The 22,900-nt window shown below is 37.2% G+C and overlaps 3 protein-coding genes across 3 annotated transcripts; 1 reads left to right on the top strand and 2 right to left on the bottom strand.

The window, feature by feature from the left end:
• Positions 1-4,001: 4,001 nt before the first annotated feature.
• LOC110710608 lies at positions 4,002-4,532 on the bottom strand. Its single transcript, XM_021888934.1, has one exon. The coding sequence runs from the start codon at positions 4,530-4,532 to the stop codon at positions 4,002-4,004; it is 531 nt and encodes a 176-aa protein (XP_021744626.1).
• A 541-nt stretch (positions 4,533-5,073) lies between these two features.
• LOC110710662 (70 kDa peptidyl-prolyl isomerase-like) lies at positions 5,074-9,879 on the top strand. The gene is made up of 12 exons (XM_021888990.1): positions 5,074-5,291; positions 6,404-6,487; positions 6,576-6,836; positions 7,039-7,113; positions 7,382-7,462; positions 7,563-7,739; positions 7,829-7,915; positions 8,008-8,174; positions 8,479-8,601; positions 8,708-8,854; positions 9,430-9,557; positions 9,670-9,879. Exons 1-12 carry the CDS (start codon positions 5,129-5,131, stop codon positions 9,767-9,769), a joined length of 1,593 nt encoding a protein of 530 aa, XP_021744682.1. The 5' UTR covers positions 5,074-5,128; the 3' UTR covers positions 9,770-9,879.
• A 1,147-nt stretch (positions 9,880-11,026) lies between these two features.
• Positions 11,027-12,892, bottom strand: LOC110710663 (zinc finger BED domain-containing protein RICESLEEPER 2-like). The gene is made up of 2 exons (XM_021888992.1): positions 12,213-12,892; positions 11,027-12,024 (listed from the first exon to the last, which is right to left on the bottom strand). The coding sequence occupies exons 1-2, from the start codon at positions 12,602-12,604 to the stop codon at positions 11,367-11,369; spliced, it is 1,050 nt and encodes a 349-aa protein (XP_021744684.1). The 5' UTR covers positions 12,605-12,892; the 3' UTR covers positions 11,027-11,366.
• Between the last annotated feature and the right edge of the window lie 10,008 nt (positions 12,893-22,900).

Genomic DNA, 22,900 nt, shown 5'->3' with positions numbered 1-22,900 from the left:
GAATAATGCTGGAATTTTTATTTACATACTACTTTTGTGTATTAATTAAAAGGAGTTGATTACCCATAAGTAGAGAATATTTTAAGTGGTTTTAATATAATTTTCAGATTTATTTAAGGGGTTTAAGCCTTAAAAAGTATGCTGGAATTTTTATATGAACACGCAAATTCATGTTTTAATAATTAGATTTTCGTTCGTTAATATTAATCTCGTTTTAATCCCGATCAGGTTCTAAACTCCTCCGATTTTGATAAAAAAAGTAGTGTTTTTCGAGTGGAAACAACGTTTAAAGAAAGAATCACTACCTTTGATAGTGAGCACTACCCTATCGTGGCCAAATTCAGCCTCTAAATACGATTTTCGAGCAGTTTTTGATATTTTAACGAAGTTTTTTTTATACTTTAAATTTTATCTTTGAGTTTAAAAGGGGTAAGAGATAATTTAATGTTCCTATGGATAATTTAAGTATAAAGATGTATTTTGATGAAGTTTTAAAGGATTTTTGATTAGTTTAAAATGTTGGAATTTTATTTAAAGTAGTATAATCGTGATTTTTAATAAAAAGGTGTGATTATCCATTAAAAAGGAGTTTAATTAGGGGTTTTTAAATAATTTTCAGATTATTATAAGTTATTTAAATTGAGTTTAAGTTGCTGGAAATTGTGTATACAAGGGTAATTAATATAGTATTATTGTCCCTTTATGTAGGAGACTTGGTTCGAGAATTGTTGTAGAGTACTCGGTTATTTTAAGAGCTTATTTGAGGTACGTACGCTTACTTAGCATAATTTGGTGATGTAGAATCATGCTAGGTTTGTTTGTAATTGATTATAAGTAGAATCATGCTAAGGTTTATGTATGGAATTGTGAGTTTATGGTGTTTGTGATTTAATGGTGAAGCATGAATTATTTGTGATGGTTTATGGATTGGAAAATTGTATTTTTGGCATGTTGTGTTTGAACCACATTTTTATTTATGGCATGTTAGAAGGCATGATTAATTAAACTACATGTTTAATTATGTTTGGAATATTGAAAAGGAATTTTATTATGATTCAAATAATTTTTATCGATGCTTTAAGCATGAGGAAGGAGCTATATAAGTGTCTGGGTACACAAGGAATAAATTGTATGTTGGTGCCTTTGTGCACTTAAGGTGTTTTTAACACCGAGGGATAGGATTTTTGGCGCATTATGCGTTTAAGGTGTCTTTGACACTAAGGTAGAATTAAAAAGGGTTTAACATTAAATATTATGTGGTCACTAAATATTCAAGAATTAAATTGGTATGTTTGAGTGATTGAATTATTATTGATGATTGAATTGTTATGCTTTGAGGGTTATCACCAAGTCTAATAATATGTAATAACGTAAAGTGAAAGAGATTACGTACCAAAACTCTTGGAACGTATATACCTTGAGTATGAACATATGGGGGGAGTTATGTGACTTTATATTTGAACATAACTTCTAACGGAGTACAGGACGCTGTATATTCCTTTTTATTATTATTATGCGCTGGAATTCCGCCACCTATGTGTGGCACAGGTTTGTTGCTGGCACGGTTAGCTCCCGTGTCAGTTAACCCCAATTTATTGGGAGAGGTATAGTTAGAAACTTGTTCGATGCGTAATCAATGCAAAATGAATTAATTAGTGTCTAGTCATTGTGTCTTGGTCATTGGTGTGTATGCTTGTGAACAGGTGCAATGAGGTAAGTGTGTGTTGATAGGTGAAAGCATGTTAGTGTGGCTAATTTACGCTTATGTACTCAGCTTTGCTGATTGTGTGTGTTTGTGTATTTGGCCATGTCTTTATCTTGGCCCTATGATGACCCATTTTTAATGGAGAGTAGTGGAGACAAGTAGAGATAAGCTTTTCAGGTATTGAGGCATATTCATGATGGGGCACGAGTGAAGAGCGAATCATGCTAGTTTATATTAGTTACAATGTGTTTCTGCTTTAATTATTTATGCTAATATTTATATGTGGAGCTAATATCAAGTTTGGATTTGGTTTGGTTTTTAATAAGGGCCTTTAATGGTTCCAAGTTGTAGGTTGATTTTCATTTTACTTCGCTCATTTTGGTTTTAACTTTACTTTCGTTTGGTTAGCTTTTCAAGTTGGTTCGTTTTGGAAAGGTTTTTAAAGTTAGTCTTCCGCTGTGTATCTTTGATATATGCCTTAACCGTTTTCACGGTGGCGGTAATGTCTTAGATATTCCTATTTAAAGTTTTATACAGGGCAAAACATGTATTTTAAAATAAAGGAATTTCTAGGGTGTTACAAGGTGTGTGTAATTAGGCTTTTGGGCTACGTTGTTACACCTATTTAAGGTGCACAAGGGTGTACCTTAGACTAATTGAAGTGTTGTAATAGCTTGAGAATCTTATTAGAGACTTAAAGTTAGGGTTAATTGATATTGGAATTTAATTTTGCTTCTTTTAATCATCGTGTTTGGTAAAATTAGGTAAGTGGTAGCACATATGGTTCAAAACAATATTATATGTTCTTTGGATAGATTTTCTATAATCACTTTAAAAGTTTTAACATCGGGTCCCAAAACTTTCATAATGGCCAAGGTTCTATTTCGTGTATTGTTTTGGACTTTTTTTTTTATTATTTTGAACCCATATAGGAAACAAATTGGGTGCTTTTCATGGACCCCATGACACCCCGAGAAGTCCAGAGTCTATTTGAGTGGTTGTTACCATCCAATTATTATTTATATAGTCAATTTGATTGTGTATGTACACATCTCCCTTAATAATTATTAACTCTTGGGAACCTCTTGCCTTTAAGTGACCAACAAGCGGTCATAAATAGCATACCAAACCACATTATATGACCTTCGAGTGAATTTCTTACCATCTCGAGAGTTTTGGATACTGGGTCTCGATAACTCTAAAATTGGCCTTAAAGCGTGTATTATAACCTTTAAATTAAATTTAAACAATTTATTTACTTTTCCAGAACCCTATAAGGAGACAAGCTTAGGTTCTTTTCATGGACCTCATAAGACTCCAAGAGGCCATTTAGGTGGTTGGAACAGTGTACTTTACCTTTAAATTGTGAATTTGACGACTCAAGGTCACCACGAGCCATTATATATGTGACCGACTACTACCCATACACGATTTCAACAATATTATATAACTCCGGTATGAATCCCCAACAATCCCGAGATTTTTTGACACAGTATCCCAAAACTAAAATTAGTCTAATTTGCATTATAGCCTTCAAATTTAGCTTTCGGAGAATACTATTAGACCTATCAAGGTTTTTCATCAAGGTGCTTCCGAGGGTTCCCAAACACCCAAAGAACATGAGAGGCCTACTTGATGCTAGAACAATCTCATTCATGCTTTGGTCCATCCTTAGCTATCTCGTCTTAAGATGCCTTGGTTTGGCCCTGAACTATTGGCAACGTAAAGAGTAAATGTTAATTTACCCCTTAAAAGCAAGTACTATATATGATAATGATTATGAACATATACTTCATTTTAATTAATTGCAAGTTTGCAATATAGAGAGTGATGGAAGAAGGATACTTTTGTCATTGAATATTCACAAAGTATATATAATAGTACAAGAGTTAACTAAACGGTTTGGAGTAAGGACGATTTTGTTGCATTGGTGGTTGAGGAGGAGGTGTGGCAGTAGGGAATTGTTGTTTAAACAAGGAGCAATGGGAAACAACATGCCCTTGTTCTCGACACCACTGACATTTGCCGAGAAAGGGACGAGGTTGTTTGTTATAAGTGGTAGGTATAGGGAGGATACCTGATGCATTGTTGCGGCTATAGTTGCGATTCTGGTTCCTTGTGGTAGTAGCAAAGGCGGTGGCAGGGAGGGATGTGTCTGCACGAGCTTGTTGAATTGCTAGCTCCTTGTTGATTAGCTTTTCATGTAGCTCTTCAAAGGAGATGGGGGTGTCCCTAGCATTCACTGATTCAATGACAGAGGTGTATGAGTCATCTAAACCAAGGAGTACTCGATCAATTATATCTTCATGATATGCTCCATCTTCTTTCCAAGGGCAGCAAGTTGATCTACACAAGCCTTGACAGATTGCATGAACTCGGTGATGGTTCGGTTGCCTTTAGTGATGCGGTTGAACTGATCTTTGAGTTGCTTAATGTGACCACGGCTAGGTGTGGCGTATGTCTTGGCAAGAATGTCCCAAAGTTGCTTAGAGCTTCGGGCTTCGGAGACAAGAGGGTATTGGTTTTGTGAGAGGGTACCAATTAAAGCACCTATTAGAAGCTTATCCTGACGAGTCCAAAAGGAAAAGTCGGGATTGAGTTTTTCCACACCATCAGTGGTGATAGTAGGAGGAGGGCAAGGGAGAGTGCCGTCAACATACTGGTAGAGATCATGACCAACTAGAATGGCCTCAATTTGCATTTTCCATGAAAGATAGTTTGTAGCGGTAAGCCTGTTGGCATTGTTAATGTTGAGAAAGGTGAATGGTTTTGTGGGATCATTGCCATTGGGAATTTGATAGGAGGTGTTGGGGTTTGACAGAGCCATTGAAGTATTGAGTTTTAATTTGGATCAAGCGACTGATACCATATAGAGAATGATGGAAGAAGGATACTTTTGTCATTGAATATTCACAAAGTATATATATATAGTAGTACAAGAGTTAACTAAATACGGTAATACAAGATTACAACCTCTTGAATCAAGGAGGATAATATCAAAGGAATAATTACATTTACAGCTATGATAATGGAATTGAATTCCTTAAATCAAGGCATAGCTACAGCTCATGATTATGCCTCTAATATTGTGTTTGACTTTAGATTGTCAATCACAATCCTTTACATGCAACATATGTACACTTTTTCACCTTAACTCCTATGAGTCTAAGACAAATTTTGATATGAATAGTTTTAGTTATACATAGCTAAAATATATTCTAACAAAATTTCATACGATGATATCAAATTAAAGGATAGTAAAACCAAATTGTGGCCCAAACCTTTAGATGATTTTACAAGATAGTAAAATTTGGAACGGTGTCGTTTAATGAATACATGTATTTATTGCTTTTATTTGAAACAAAAAATCCAAAGGAGGGAAACAAACGGCTTATCTCCTTGTCCTTCTCAGTTTCAACAAACATGGAGGACTCCCTCCCAACCATTTCCAACCCACAAACTCATGAGCAACAACCTCTAACTTCACCGTTAGCCGAGAAAGAAATCGGAAACCATGGACTTACCAAGAGGATTCTACGTCATGGGAACTCTTGGCAAACACCATTTCCCGGTGATGAAGTTGAAGGTAATCCTCAATAATCTATCTTAGCTTGTAATTTTTATTATTATTGGTTACATAAAGTTTTGTCTGTTTCTTTACTGTACGATTCTTTATGACTATTCATGTTAGCTTACCCAAATCATTACGTAGAGTTTTGATTATTTCACCTTGAAGTTGATTTTCTAATGTAATACACTTATATTATGCACTTTACACTAACTAGCCATGTTATATTACATTTATTGTGTTATTTTGTTCTTACATGTAGAGTTCATTATTTATTCTTCATCAACTTCCAAAATTAATCACATAATAAGGTAAATGAAAACTAGAAATATATTTATCGACTTTAATGTGATTATATGTTTGTTAGTTAGTCATCACCCCAATTTTATGTTATTCGTAGATGTCTAGGATGAAGAAAAAAAATGTATTGTCGTCATAATTAATTCTTTGTAAGAAAAAGTAGTTTACGGTTAGATATCTATATACATATATGTGTATTTAGCTAAATTATATGAATGAAGTGATTTTACCATTATTAATTGTCTTTTTGTAAAATCATTTTATATTCTTAACTTAAGAGAGCGATAAGTTATACTTCCTCTTTTTTTTTCATAGTTGTACCACTTTACGGTTACATATATATATATATATATATATATATATATATATATATATATATATGTATATATGTAATTAGCTAAATTATATTAATATATATATATATATATATATATATATATGTAATTAGCTAAATTATATTAATGAAGTGATTTTACCATTACTAATGGTCTTTTTGTAAAATCATTTCATATTCTTAACTTAAGAGAGCAATAAGTTATACTTCCTCTTTTTTTTTCATAGTTGTACCACTTCTCTGATCTTTTCACGTTTGTTGATACTTGATTTTAATCTTTAATTATCGATGCGTAAAAATTACAAACATTTGATATTAAAACAGTATAAATCGAGACAAATATAACAAGATTCCACATGAGTATATTTCTGCATTAGCCATAAATCATCAAAACTAGTCAAAGTGAAACAAAAGAATACTGTAAAAATCAAACTGCTAAATAAAAAAGGAAGTAATTACATATGTATGTTATTACATTGTTAAGTGTGTTAAACAGTTCATTACAGTGGGCACGTTGAGGATGGTTCATTGGGATCAAGTCATGAAAACGGAACTCCTTTCAAGTTCAAATTGGGACAAGGTTAGAACTATAATTTAGTTTTCGAATGTAAAATCATTCATTTTGCTCATCAAATGACAAGATTTATAGAAGAATATAAATAATACAGGTGAAGTTATAAAGGGTTTGGATGAAGGGGTTGTCACAATGAAGAAAGGGGAGAAGGCCGTTTTCAAGGTACCGCCTCATTTAGCCTATGGAGAGGCCGGTTTTTCGCCCCTCATTCCACCTCATTCAACCGTCATCTTTGATGTTGAGATGATATCTTGGAGCACCATTAGGGATATTACAGGAGATGGAGGTGTACTAAAGAAGATCATAACCGAAGGTGATGGTTGGGCGACTCCTAAAGATGGCGACGAGGTTTCAGGTGATCATACATACGCGATAGGATTGTTTTTTCTGCACAAGTTTTGTGAACGTGTCTACAATAAATAGTTAGATGTGTTCAAAATAATAGGTCACTTTCTAAACTAAGTCAAAGTTTATTTGACGTGTGCCTAAAAAATGTTCTTGTTAAAATTACATTGATTTATTACTCAAATTAAGTTGTTCTTTCCTTGTATTGCTAGTCAAGTATGAAGCAAAGCTTGAAAATGGCACGGTACATTCTACCTCCGAGAATGCGCAACTTCATGTAGGCGATGGTAAGTTCGTTCAATCAAACACATACAGTTCACTCGAAATTTCTCTGAATCATATTGTCAGTAGGAGAAATTCCCTGTTTCTCATGGGAACATTTTCGTGAATAAATCAATAACTTTTTCATTATTGTGGGCTCCACAGTTGAATAAAGTTGTTGATTTATTTACGAAAATGTCATGTGAGAAACAAAATTTGTTTCTCACCATGAGAAACTGGGGCACCCTCTTGTCAATAGACGTCGTTAATTACCAGGATTATGTATGTTCACAGGAAAGCTATGTCCTGCCATCCATAAAGCAGTGAAAACAATGAGAAGGAACGAAAAAGCAGAGCTCTCTGTTAGGTTCTCTTGTAAGTTATCTTCAAACAATATATTTTCTTAAGGTAATGTAATTATGTAATGCTTAATTCTTTGACAAGATCATACACCAACTATAAGATAGATTTACAGATGGATTTGAAGTAGAATTTGGACGCGAAGAAGCCCGAAGTTCCAACATAACTATCCTTCTTGAGCTGTTATCTTGGAGAAGTGTTGTGGATGTCCTAGGTGACAAAAAGATCCTAAAGAAGGTTATTTCTGCTGGTGAAGGTTTTGTGTATCCGAATGAGGGTTCTTTAGTAAAAGGTGCTGAACTATTCGAGCATTTTTCATCTTTGATTACTATGATTAGGATTTACATTCTGAATTCTTAAGCATAATTGGCAATTTCATAGTGATATATGTTGGCAAACGAGAAGATGGAGTAATTTTCGAGCAAAAGGGGTCTAACGATGAGCCATTCGAGTATATGTGCTTAGAAGGTACATTATAAATACGTGTATACATCAAAACATGTGTTCAAAATCATCAAAATATATGTTCAAAATCTTATGCTTGTCATATTTTGTAACAGATCAAGTAGAGGAGAGCTTAGACAAAGCAATAATGACAATGAAGAAGGGAGAAAAGTCCCAAGTGTTCGTGTTTTCTGATCATGTGCAAGAAAGTCCTGAAGCATCAGATACCGTTTTTGCTAATCCAAAAGTTATATATGAGGTTGAGCTGCTTGATTTCACTAAGGTAAAAACGCGCTCTTGCAACTTTTAAGTCCCAGGTAACTTCAAGTAGTGGGGTGACCTCTGTTACTCGGACTCTTCATTTGACCACAAGGATCCATGACACTCGAATATCTTAGGGATTCGATGGGTAAGATCACTAATGTGATCTCACATTTATCTTCAAAATAGCCGAGTCTACCACATTCTCCTGTCTAGCACAAACAAGGAAAAAAAAATCTGAAAATTTATCTACACCACTTCAAATTAAAATGAAATGTCCAAATAAAATGCATTATACCATTGTTTAAGGCAAGGAAGTTCTGCAGGATAAACCCGTCTGGAAGATGGACAAGCAGGAGAAGATCGAAGCGTGTGAGAAGAAGAAGCAGGAAGGAAATGAATTGTTCAAAGCAGGGAAGTTCTGGCTTGCTTCCAAGAAATATGAAAAGGCAAGAAATCTGACTTAACTAGTGACTAATACAAGTATTAATTAATTAACAATAGTTTTCTGATAGGAAATTTACTCATAATCTGGTGTACACTTTGTATATGCAGGCTGTAAAATGTATTGAATTCAACCACAATTTCTCAGATGAGGAAAAGCAACAAACAAAGGCGCTACTATCATCTTGCAATCTAAACAATGCAGCCTGTAAACTTAAATTGGAGGACTATGTTGGAGCTGCAACACTATGCACTAAGGTCTGTTCTAACCCTTTTTTTACTAATCAATCTTGTGTGGAGCTGATCATGGCTCGGATCACACCCAAAAAACTCGGCCTAAACCCGGTAAAATCAAGCCATGTCACACTGGTGTAAGGCTAAAACTAGTCTTACAACATCAAAAGTATGTATTTGGGCTAGGAATTGGCAGCCTAAATGCCCATATTTTGCTCCAGTTTTATGTCAAAACAAACCCCGGGAAATAAAGTTATATACAAAGTACAATATTTTAACAAACCACATATATTCTTTAACTTTAGTATTACTTTTGCATAAAAGGTAAAGAAAGTGACAGTATAAGACCCTTTTTACGAGGAAAACTCTTAGCGTATCAACAACAAGAATAATGCGATGTGATACAAGTTGTTTCCCGCTTCCCTACTCTTAGTCTTATATATCCTATACACCTATTTTAAGGCGAATTTCATTAACAGAAATCATTCAACTTTCCACAACTTATACTCGTTTTAGACACATAGGTTTGACATATTTAGATTAATGCTAATTGAAGTAATTCTAACTACTAAACATTTGGATATAATTTAATGTGGTAGGTTTTGGAGATTGATCAAGTTAACACAAAGGCCTTATTTAGAAGAGCTCAAGCATATTTGCAAACTTCTGATTTAGACAAAGCTGAAGCTGATAGCAGAAGAGCTTTGACAATTGATCCAAATAATAGGTACTTTAATTTTTTAATTAATTATCTCGAAACCTCATTATTACACACTAATAATCATGTTTTCATGTAACAAAAATTGACATTTTCTTTCTTAATTACTTTGGATTAACAGGGAAATCAAGCTTGTGTATCAGATGATTAAGACTAAACAAAAGGAGCATGCTTTGTACCAAGCTCAATTGTTTGGTACAATGATTTCAAAAATGGTTTAAATTTGTTTATTTGTAACTAAATTATTGTTGTTACATCTAAATGATCTTATCAAAGAATGCCATACGTACATTTATTATATAAATGGTGTTATCGATGAAAGTTATTAAAGACATGCACTTCTCTGATTGATTAATCATTTCGTACTTTTAATAATTTAAAATTCGTAAAATTTGAGTGAACCAATACAAAACTTGAATATGATATGTTAGGAATGCATCTATATAGTGTTATTTTTAACATTAAATTAAAATTTAGATACTATAAGTTTAAATTAATGAACAATCCAAAAGTTAGTCTCAATATATTATCCGGATGTAGTATATATACTTCTTATAATAAGATTTCCAAGCTTTATACTTCAGATTTTCATGCTTTTTCAAGTAGAATTTAATAACGTTAGTCATGTATAGGGATGTCAACGGGGCGGGGCGGGGCGGATTTTGGCATTCCCATCCCCATCCCCGCCTCACATTTTCATCCCCATCCCCATCCCCATCCCCATCGCGGGTCTAAAAATTATCCCCATCCCCGCCCCGGCGGGTCCTACTCCAAAACCACCCCCGCCCCATCCCCGTCCCCGCCCCGTCCCCGCCCCATCCCCGCTAATTCCCCGCCCCATACCCGTCAATTTAGTATTAAAATCCTGCATATTATATAACTAAAAATTAATAGTACATAAGAGGAAAAAAAAACAGTAACTCCAAATTGTCCACAGTACAAATATTATAAATACTACAAGTTTACAAATATTCAAATACATAAGAAGAAATTCATTAGGCCTTGAATTATTCGGTGCAAAGTCCACTTGTTCCAGAATCGATATCACATGTTTCAAATCCTTCCTCTAATTCTCCCACTAATTTAGCATATTTATCATCCTTAAAATCTCCACAATCTGCAAATACAATGTTAATTAATTAAAATAAATAAATAAATAATATTATTAATTAAATAAAATGTTATATTAGCTATTTACCTTTAAAAGCAGCCCATATCCAATTTTGAGTACACATCAAAGCTTCGACAGCTTCCGGTAAAAGCCGACTACGATAAGGACTAAGAACCCGACCACTTGTGCTAAATGCGGACTCTGATGCAACAGTAGAAACAGGAATGCTCAATATATCTCGTGCTATTTGCTGAAGAATGGGATATGTGCCTCCATTTGTCTTCCACCAGTTAAGAATATCAAAATCTTGGACTAGAGGCACATTAGCAGCATCTAAATACTTATCCAATTCTGAAATTTCATGACTTGAGTCCTTATCTTGTTGCAAAAATTCTGCAAATTCTTGCATAAAGGTCTCCTCATTGGATTTGCTACTACTATCCAAATCAAAAGCTTGTTGGCTGCTACTACCTTGAGTTTTACCCATCTTAGACCCATACTCATCAACCAATCTTCGTAGAAGATCACTAATTCTACCAACCTCAATTTCAAAGTCATGCTCCTCAAAATTTTTTGCAAAATAAAAGCGAATAAGAGCCATTTTGTATCTAGGATCTAGTATTGTTGCCACTCCCATTAAACCATTCACACTAGCCCAATACTTGTTATATTTTTGTAACATAATGTCGGCCATTTTCCTTACATAATCATGAGGAGATAAAAAGCCAACCAGAAATAGCAATTCTCAAAGCACAAATTTTAGGAAAATAAAGATTGGCCGTAGGGTAATTTGTTCCTGAAAAATTAAGGGTAGTTATACTAAACACTTCCAAATGTTCACATATTTTCTCAACTTTTTCCCAATCTTCAGGGGTCGGTGGATTCTTATATAAATTATTACGAGCACTTAAAACAACAAACACTTCTTTATAACTAGTAGCAATAGAAAGCATTTCATAAGTAGAATTCCATCGGGTTTTGCAATCAAGTGCTAACTTTCTACTACACTCAGGAGCTATTTGCTTAGCCACTTGTTCAAACCTTTGTACTCTCTTATCAGAAGCAGTCCAAAACACAACACTATCCCTGATTCTTTGAACACCATTTGATACCACAGCACTTAAACCATCTTGAACAATCAAATTTAATATGTGAGCACAACAACGCATATGAAAAAAATCACCTCGCAATAAAAGTGAGTCATATGGAAACACTCCTTTCAAAATTTCCATCATTGCATCATTAGTTGAACAATTATCCACGGTTATAGAAGACAACCTAAGATCAAGATTCCATGATTGAATGCTTTCTTTCAAAGCATCAGCAAGAACCTCAGCAGTATGAGGGGCGGGGACATATAAAAACCTACCAAAACCAATGAAAATAACATATATTATTTGTCTATTCAATACTATTGTGGATATATGGGCTCATTATTATCATCTATCATCATAACTTATAATTCTTATAATTGTAAATTTCACACAAAAAACTATAGCAATACAAAGACAACCAAAAAAAAAAAAAAATCATAAGTAACCAGAAAACGATACCTTATGATCCGACTTTGCAACTTCCATGTATTATCAATAAAATGTGAGGTGACCGCCATATTACCTTTTCTCTGGTTGTCAGCTGTCCACATGTCAGTAGTTAAGGCAATCTTACCCTTTGCTTTCCTCAACAAGGTTGCAACATTATCCTTCTCAAGCTCATATCTTTTCATAATATCTTTTCTAGTTGTGTTGCGAGACGACACTTTAAATCCAGGTTGGAGTGTCTTGCTATATTTTCTAAAACCAATATGCTCAACCATGCTAATTGGATACTCATGCAAAATAATCATCTCTGCCAAGTCTCTTCTTCCATCTTCTTGGTGGAATTCATAAGGAGCCAATGTCATCGTGTCATTCTTATCATTCAAGTTTTTTTTTGTACCAAACATTCTTGTTTGTCGAAGATCTTGACATACTCTCTCTGGACATATTTTTATATGATCTTTCAAATGAGTAGTTCCTGCTTTTGACCCACCAGCAAGTAGCTTAGAGCAATGGTTGCACTCAGCTTTTATCACATCACCAACTCTCTTTCTCTTAAAGTCAGACCACACTGCCGAAGTATGCCTACTAGTAATTGGTAGGAGAGAAGGATCGGAATTAGTCTCCAGAGGAATATCATCATCATCTAATGCAATTGGAGTATTACTAGCTGAAGTGGGAACACTAGCATTATTCTCATTTTTTTGATGTCATTCTCCCCTATAAAAATTAAATAAAGACAATTAATGCACTAGACATATTGACTGCAGTATTGAACACATTTAATATCTCAGAAACAACAATAATAATAGCAATGCACAATAGCACATGCAGTCAGGCAGATCATGCTTCTAGCACAGCTTCTATAATTGGTGAGCCCAAACTTAAAAATAAATAAATAAATAAATAAAAAACCATTTGAAGTTTTGTTCACTACTATAAGCTTCTGCTGCACCTTAGTGTTAAAGAAGTGAGAATTATTGCAAATTGCATCAATATTTTATGTCCTATATTTTGCAATGAATTGCATGGTCATGAAACTATGAAAGTATGCATTTTCTGTCATACATATTTACAATTCAGAAAATGGTAGTCCCAAGTTACATATAATGCTGATGTATGATGCAAATTTGATTATGAAATAAATAATTTTATGGTTAAAAGACATCCAGGGAGTTGACAATTTTGTTAGATTATGAAATAAGTTTCCCCACATACTTGATACTCCCTAATCCCTATATTAATAATGTCACCCCAATAGAGATTCCTGGACCTGACAACTTTAGTTAATATAGGCTTTTGCCGACTAAATTAGGTTTATGAACAAATATGATTTATAACAAAAGAACTTCATCAAACGTTCATAGCCAAAAGGTAAAACCATAAACATTATGGGAAATCAATTACTAATTTTAAATCTTTATACAACAATATGAATAAAAATACACACACACATACTAGCAGTACAATTAATAGAAACAACATGCATTTACCTTTCGAGATGTATCAGAAAAACCTGTTTTAGGAGTAATTTCAATAGGGCTAAATGGCTAATGACAGTGGTCTGTGAAAAAAAAAAGGGAAACAAAGTTAATACAATTGAATTCAAGTAGATCAAACAAAAACGTAAAAATTTATCAAGTAAATTGACGAGAAATATACCGGGTTGAAGACGAAGATCCGATTGCACACGAGGTTGAAGAAGAAGAATCGAAGAGAGGGGTGTGAGTGTGTGACCATGCGTGGAAGTAGATTGAGAGGAGAGAGTGAGAGGAATTCTGAGAAATTAGGGTTTTTGTTTTTGAGAATGAGGGATTGAGGCATTTGAGGGTGGGCACTGGTAGTGGGCTACTAGGCTGGGTAAGTCAGTACAATTAGCACATTTTTTTTTTTTTATGATTTTATCGCATTAATCACTTATCTTACGCATGTATGGGTCGGGTATAAAGCGGGTTTGGGGTGGGGCGGGGCGGGGAGGGGCGGGTACGGGGTGGGTCAGGCGGGGCGGGGCGGGTCTAGGCGGGGCGGGTCTAGGCGGGGCGGGTATTACATAAAAACCATCCCCGCCCCATCACCCATGGCGGGTATGGATTTTAGACCCATCCCCGCCCCGCGACCCGCCAAAGCTAGACCCATCCCCGCCCCATTGGGGCGGGGATGGGGCGGGTCTCCTATTAGACCCGCCCCACTGACATCCCTAGTCATGTAGTATATGTGCCATGTTAACATGTTACAAATGTGTAAAATTAGGTATAGTATTATAATTCGTCCCCGAAGTAAAAACGAGTATTGTGTTTGCTAACTACTAATAAGTAGTGATTGATCAGAAATATAATTAGAGAGGGAAATCTATCAAACCCACTAAATCATCGATGATAAGTTACGGTTGTTAGTGTGTTACTCCACCTATTACCAATTGATTTTAAGAAAGAACCTCACTGGCTTTACATGGGTCTTTTTCCCTCTAATGTGGGCTTTTATTCGGCTTGGCCCAATGGTGTTCATTGGAGCCAACATAGCCTTTAGTCTCTTGGAGAAAATAGTGCTCATTATAATGGAACGGTGGGCGAGTACAAAAGAAGAATAAAAATGTCAAATTTGAAGCATCACTCCACACTATTAGACCAAGGTTAAGTGAACAACCCAAAAGCACTAATAAGATTAAGAAAATTGACACTTAAAAAGTATCGTTGAATAATCCAAAGTGGAATTAATTTTTTATAAATTAACCATGCTTTGAATAATACAAGATGCTGATATAATATGATGTCATAAAAATTCTAGATGTCAATTTCGAAAAGGATTGGGAACAAAAATCTGGAATATGTTATATACATACAGGTGCACCGTATACCCAAGGTTAATTGTTGCTCTCATTTGATGATGATTAAATTAAATGAAAAACAATCATCAAAATGAGAACAAAATACTCACGGAGTCATGGGTGTACAGTGCACCCGAATGCATATAACAATCTCTCAAAGAAGTCAACAATATAATAGTCAATATAATGGTATTTTTCTAATTCCTCCGCTTTTAAATGAAACGATTTCTTTTTACGTGTGCAAATACATACCTTTGTAACTTACATTGTTTATAACTTAAATTATAAAAAAAATTATTAAAAAAATATTTTATAAATATATATGAAACTAGAATATAATTTTATAATAATTTTAAATAATACTCCGTATAATCATCAAGTAAAAAAAATATTAAATAAATAAATAAAATAAAGGATAATGCTATATGTAGCTCTTAGGGGTATGAATATAGACATTTAAGATCTTTCATTCCTTATTTGGTATACAATTAATTTAGAAATGCATGATGAAATCACGCGCACCATAGTACAATTAACTAGTGTTTAATAACCCGGGTGATGCCCCGGGTCTATACATTAAATATTATTTATTTCGTATTATAGTTTTCATGAATTTTATTAATCTAAAATACTTTTATTATATATTTAGTTGAAGAAAATAATTTGTAAAAATAAAAATAAAAATAAAAATAAACTTGAGCCCTACATTCACTATATTTAAGAAGAATAAATAAGCAAAAGTATTAGATAGCAAAGATGGTCTAGCTTCTTATCTATATTCTCATGGATTCGAGTTTAATTCTTGACATAAATATTTTTTAATTGATATATATCAATTCTTCTTGTTGACGTGACATCTTCTTGGTTGATGAGAGGGGTGACACATGGCGTATGTCCTTGATTAGGAACACATTTTAATATATATTATAGATAGATGCTATATTTTCATTAATTTTTTCATCAGTTCATTACATATAGCCCTGAGGTTTATGTATAGTATTTTTTCCACTTCCCCATTTTCTTCTTGTAACCAAACAATCCCAAGTGAATCAAATAAGACCTTATCATTTTACTTCTTATATATAAACCACCAAATATAGTGTAAGAACAATATGTAATAGTGTAACAAAAGTGTTTGTTCTAAAAAAAAAAACAAAAGTAACTTATCTATAAAAACGGAAGAATTATTTATTCAAATATTTTGCAGTAAGAAGATATTCTACATCCAACAATAGTAAGAGACTTCATACTTTCATAGGAGTATTGTGGAGTCTATGGTTAACCAGGAATGGGAGGGTCTTTAGAAACGAGCGGGGTTACTTAGCAGACTATTACAGACATTATGACCAAACAATGAGTAGTCTTGACACTTTCCTAAATCCTACAGGAAGATATAGGGCGGTCCCCCGTAATCTGGAAAGTACAGGAGATCAGCCACCGGGTTTTTGCAGAATCAACATTGGAAGACAAAATTTTCTCCCAGGTACCCCTCTAGAAGGGAATATGGAGATAATTATCATGGTGGATGGTTCTTGGCAGAAACATACTGGAAATGCGGGTTTTGGCTGGGCTTATTCTTTGGATGCAGTTAATTACGAGGATGGGGGAGGAGGTTATGGTAAAGCCATTTCAGCTTTACATGCTGAACTCTTAGCTTGTATAGAAGCCATCAAATGGGCTCGCCTAAAAAGTTTCCGACGCATCACAATCTTCACTGATTCGATGGCTCTCATTCAGCTTTTACGTTGGGAGGTGAGACTTCTTTGGACTACTGGTGTCTTAGTGAAGGAGGGTGGACTTTTGGATATGTGTACTATCTGGAAAGTGAGTAGGGATCAGCTAACAAAAGCGCAAAATATTGCGGGTTGGTGTAGATGTAATTTAGTTAATTTCTCGTTGTAAGTTTTCTTTGAGTTGCTTTTGTTAAAAAAAAAAAAAAAAAAAAAAAAAAAAAAAAAAAAAAAAAAAAAAAAAAACATTGTTGTACACCACCCATAAAAGATTATTGAATGAGACATATGTAGTAGTAGGTGAATATCAATTGACTAACATCAAATTGATTAATTCTTTAAGATAATAAATTGTGTTAGGTTCTTACTAATTAGGTACTCTAAACATATTTATACATGCAAGTAAGACTAGTTTGGCAGAGTGCAAGTTAACTTTTCTTAATTTATAGTGTTTTAAAATTATTGGTTAGTCAAAAAAAGAGAATAACACGACTATGATTGATTACTTGTTTGGAGCATGTAAAATTAAGTCAATTTCACTTAATTGTCTTAGATTGAAAATACTTGGCAAGTTATTCTAGCATTATATTACCCACTTTATTCCGCTACCTAATTATAGTGATAATGTGTTATACAATTTAAAGAAAATATGTACACGATGAGCCAAACGTTGTAATATTAAGTTAAAATCAAATATTAATTATACATTAATTGATATACAATGTTGTTATACATTCTTGTTTAATATTAATTTAAAATACACGTATAATATTAAATGACTACTTTAGACTCTCTTCTTTTCAAATCGTTTGATATACTTTGATGATATAACGAACCCATGTCTCATTCAAATTTATATATGTAACTTTGTCACACATTCATAGCACAATATCATGTGTTTGGGTCCAATTTAGTCAAAATTGGGCCTGAGCACTAAATGATCCAATTAAAAGCCCAAGGTCAAGGTTCAACTCTCCAATTGCTCAAAAGTCAAAAGTCAGCCCACAAAGTAAGCCAATTGGGCTAAAGCCCAACCTCTCCAAATATGATGAGGTATAAAAGCCCTCATATTAACACATTCAAGGAGAGAGTCATATTCTTACATAAGACATCTCATAACATCGTATACACTATCAGACACAACAACACATGCATCATCACATACATTATCTCATACACGGATTATTCCAACTCATATGCTCATTCTTGCATTGAGAAATACTCCACAAAAGCCTCAAGCTACAAACTCTCTTGCATAGTGTCTTCCTTTTTACACATTGTACTGACTTTAGCATCGGAGGGGCCTTCCTCGGAAACACCCCCGAGGCTAGTTTACGTGTGTTAACTGTGCAGGAAACCTTCGGCCCAACACAGCTTGGATCGAATCCAGTCTTCTCCATTTTAGTGGACCTTCGGCAAGGTCCCATTGTTTTCAACCGAAACAATTTGGCGCCGTCTGTGGGGAAGACTTTCAAAAATCTTTAAGCCAAATTCCTAACCAAGATCATCTTGCAATTATCTTAGCAGCCATGGCTAAGAACCGCAAGAGCAAAAGCCTCCGTCAAGGAGCGGGCGAAAAGCCTAAAACCCCTACACCATCGCCCTCGCCGGACCGGAACTCTCCCAAGGGTGCCGGCTCGGGGGGAGGATCACACAAGGAGGATTCCCTATCTCCTATAATGCATGACTCCCAATATAGGCCGGACCACTCTCGGTCTAGCAGGGGTCAGTCTGATCATAGGACATATTCGGTGTCCCAAAGCCAACCATCGGCTGCACGGCCTCATTACCACACTCGGCCGGGGACCCCTTTGACGGGGCCCAGTTCGGAGGAGGTGGCAAGAGCGCTGGCAGTACTCATGGAGGCAATGAGGGCACAGAATATGCCACCGCCTCGTGATCGAACTCCTCCGCATACCCGGCATCAGCGGAGGAAGTTAGACCATGACGGTGGGAAGCTTCCTTCCTTCCGGGAACTGGAAGAGTGGGAGGAGGATTCTTGGAAAAATGAAAAACAGAGGAAGAAGAACTCTCAATTATTTAAAGGATCCTCATCCTCAAGACCAGCAGCGCATAAGAGCAGCAGCTCAGCTTCTCGGCCAGAATCTACTCGCCGGGAACCTGAGACTGCTCGCAGAAGCGTCCTTGACCGACTCGGCGGCCAGGAACCGAGCGTGCGTAGTCGCCTCACGTTCCCTGCAGCCGAGGCCCAGACTTCCCAGCCAGGGACGAAAACCACTCCTACCTCTCTGAGAGGGCGGAGCGCGGTCCCTTCGGCCAGGAACAAGGGCAAGGCCATTATGCTTCCCGCTAGTTCACCATTCGAGCAATGGATACTAGAAGAGCGCGTACCCACGGTTAAAATACCGTCGCATATCACATATGACGGGACCACGGATCCGAAGGACCACGTGGCCTCGTATGAGGCTCATATGCATCTTTGCCCCAGATCCGAGGCAACTTGGTGCAAATATTTCCCAACCACTCTCAAGGGGGTCGCGCAAGCGTGGATCTCCAAGGGAGTAAGGCAAGGCTCCATAACAGGTTGGGATGATCTGTCCTCCAAGTTCAGGAGCAAGTTTTCCACGGCAAACCGCCGAGAAAAGACTACCGCAGAGCTCATGGGTCTGCAACAGGGGGAAACCGAAAGCCTCCGAGACTACCTGACCCGTTTCAGTAACGAGTCATCAAGCGTCTCTCAGCTGGACCAGGGGCTAGCTGTTTTTGCAATGCAGAATGGCCTTCAGCCAGGAAAATTCCTAGACTTCATGGTCATGCATACCCCGCAGACCTTGGAGGAAGCTCTTAGTGCTTCGGATAAGTTCATCCGAGCCGAAGAATGGAATAAAGCAAAAACCCAACCTCAATCCGGGGGAGGGAAACAGAGGCAAATACCCTTGTCTGAAGGCCAAGGCCATAAGGCAAAGGGAAAATCAAAGGCCTCGGAGCCATCTTCGGCCAGCGACCTAAAGAAGGACAGGTTTGCCTCATACACAGGCAGATACGAGTCCTACACTCCGCTCTCTCTTCCACGCGCCAAAATTTACAGTGTGACGAAGGAGGAGCAGAGTTACCGAAAGCCGAGACCACTCCCAGAGTGGTATCAGCGAAAAAATAAAAATCAGTGGTGTGAGTTCCACGAGTCTTCGGGCCACAACACTGAAGAGTGTATCCAGCTGAAGGACCAGATAGAAGACATGGTCCGGAAGGGATACTTGAAAAAATACATCGCGGATCACCGCGAGAAAAAAGAATCCGAAAGGTTAGCAAAGGACCCTCGGCAGGACCTTGATTTCCCCCGGAAAAACAGTAAAAAACCGGAGGGGAAATTCCCTCCGATCAATGTTATCTCGGGAGGAATATACTCTCGGAGGGAGCACAAGCGTCACCTTAGAGCTTTGACTCACCAGGTGAACAACGCTGACATTCAATCTCCCCAGTCGCCGGTGCCGAACATGACGTTCACAGCCGCCGACTGCCGGGGGATTACGTTCCCTCACGAGGATCCGTTGGTGATCATCGCCACGGTGGCCAACCACGACGTCAGTAAGGTCCTTGTTGACGGTGGCAGCGGAGCAAACATTCTGTTCCGAAAGGCCTACAACCAAATTAAGCTGAAGCCCAAGCACCTTACGCCGGTACCCTATCCGGTATCCGGGTTCAATGGGGCTTCAACTTATCCAGATGGGAAGGTGACACTTCCTGTCACCATCGGTTGCGATGAGGCAGCCCGGAACGTCATGATTGAGTTTTTGGTCATCGACGCTCCTTCAGTGTACAACGTGATTTTGGGGAGACCCATAATTCACGAGATCCAAGGGGTCGTCTCAACTTATCATCAGCTGATGATTTATGTCTCAGACGCCGGCTTCCCCGAAAGGATACAGGGCAACCAGAAGGACGCCCGAAGGTGCAACTACCTCAAGCCATCCAGTAGTCGCCCAGATAACGACAAGGATGAGGAGGAGAAAGAAAAAGAAAGAGAGCCAAGCACAAAAAAGCCGAAAGGCCTAAGTGCTTCGGCCCAAGGATCAGTGCCCAGAGAAAAAGGTCCCGAAAGGGAAAAGGTTGACTCTTCATCTGAGCCGAAAGACTCAGAGAGCCAGCCGAAGAACACAAAGACTGGGACACCTGCTGACATTGGCAGCAGACCAGATTCTGAAGAGTCCAGTCCATCAGCAATGGACATGGACCAACAGACTGAAACAGCAGAGTTGGCCGAAGGAGATGCTGAGAAATGTGTAACAATCGGGATGGACCTTGATCCTAACACCCGTTGTGAACTTATTCAGCTCCTGCGGGATAACAGAGATGTGTTTGTTTTCTCGGCAGCTGATATGCCCGGGATAAGTTCAGACCTCATCTCCCATAACTGAAGGGTCCATGCAAGGCCTCTCAAAATTGGGGATCTTGTCCTTCGGAATGCTGCTGCAGTTCAGAAAGGCCGAATCCATGGGAAGCTCTCAGCTACATGGGAGGGACCTTATGAAATTTATGATGAGCTTCAGCCAGGGACATACCGACTTCGGCAGTTGGATGGAACTGAGTTGAAGAATCACTGGAATGCTGATGTACTGAAAAAATACCATGTGTAAACCCTTCGGGGCAGAACAATCTTTGTAAGTACATTTTGAACTAATGACAGGCCTTGGAGCCGCCATTTATATAAAATTTACAACTGTTTATCCTTTCAAAATTTTCTTTGTTCTATCTACTCTTTGAGGGTTTTTTATTCAGCCTCGTCTGAAGCCTTCGCCTTCGGGTAACTGGGTTTCAGATTGCTGACAAAACCTGTCTTTTTAAAGAACACCGGTCTTTCAGCTGAAGTCAAACTTCAGTAAGACTTGTTCTCCAAAGACATGAGTCCATGGACAATTCTGGGATATTGCCTTAACTGAGCCTTGTATCCCAGAGAGCCATTATCCGAAACATTGCCTTAAGTTGGCCCTGTGTTTCGGGTATCGCCTTCGGGTAACTGGGTTTCAGATGGCTTACAAAACTCAGTCTTTTTAAAGAACACTGGTCTTTCAGCTGAAGTCAAACTTCAGTAAGACTTGTTCTCCAAAGACATGAGTCCATGGACAATTCTGGGATATTGCCTTAACTGAGCCTTGTATCCCAGAGAGCCATTATCCGAAACATTGCCTTAAGTTGGCCCTGTGTTTCGGGTATCCATTTTTCAAAGATAGACAGAAAATCAAGGATAACAGCCTTTTTAAATCAGCCTCGTCTGAAACCTTCGCCTTCGGGTAACTGGGTTTCAGATGGCTTACAAAACTCAGTCTTTTTAAAGAACACTGGTCTTTCAGCTGAAATCAAACATCAGTAAGACCTGTTCTCCAAAGACATGAGTCCATGCACAATCCTGGGATATTGCCTTAACTGAGCCTTGTATCCCAGAGAGCCATTATCCGAAACATTGCCTTAAGTTGGCCCTGTGTTTCGGATATACGTCTTCTTTAAGAACGCTGGTCTTTCAGCTGAAGTCAAATTTCAGTAAGACTTGTTCTAAAGAGGTTAGTCCCAGAAAGCTAATATCCCAAGCATTGCCTTCAGTTGGCCCTGTGTTTCGGATATCCAACTTTCAGACAATCTTCAGTAAGACTTGTATCCCAGAAGCATTGCCTTCAGTTGGCCCTGTGTTTCGGATATCCAACTTTCAGACAGTCAATCTTCAGTAAGACTTGTATCCCAGAAGCATTGCCTTAAGTTGGCCCTGTGTTTCGGATATCTATTTTGAAGAAGTTCAGAAATTGCTTATTCAACTAAAGTCATACTTCAATTTCTGTGGGGGCAAGAAGCACGCAGTGCAGCTATGTTCGGCAGAGTTGAAGAAAAAGAAACAGTAAAGCATTCAAAAATAAAGCAACTGAAGAAAAAAATTTTGAGCTACAAGTTCAATAATTCAGTATCGGCAGCCGCCCACAAGCGGAAAATAACAGCTGCCGAAATACGTACATAAGCAAAAAAAATAAAACTGCTGTACGACAAGGCAAGCTGAAGCAAAAAACAAGGCAAAAAACTCAGAAAGCGGCAAGTCTAAAGTTAAGCACATGATGAACCGCAAGATTCTGAAGACGACTGCCCGAGTTCCTATGCTTCAGCCGGAGGATCAGACTGATCAGCGTTGAGTCCCATGGTGGCCTCAG

Source organism: Chenopodium quinoa, unplaced genomic scaffold (assembly GCF_001683475.1).
Source record: "Chenopodium quinoa cultivar QQ74 unplaced genomic scaffold, ASM168347v1, whole genome shotgun sequence".
In the NCBI taxonomy this organism is placed as follows: domain Eukaryota; kingdom Viridiplantae; phylum Streptophyta; class Magnoliopsida; order Caryophyllales; family Amaranthaceae; genus Chenopodium; species Chenopodium quinoa.
Note: the sequence above shows the minus strand (reverse complement) of the source record. Positions and strands in the feature narration are given on the sequence as shown.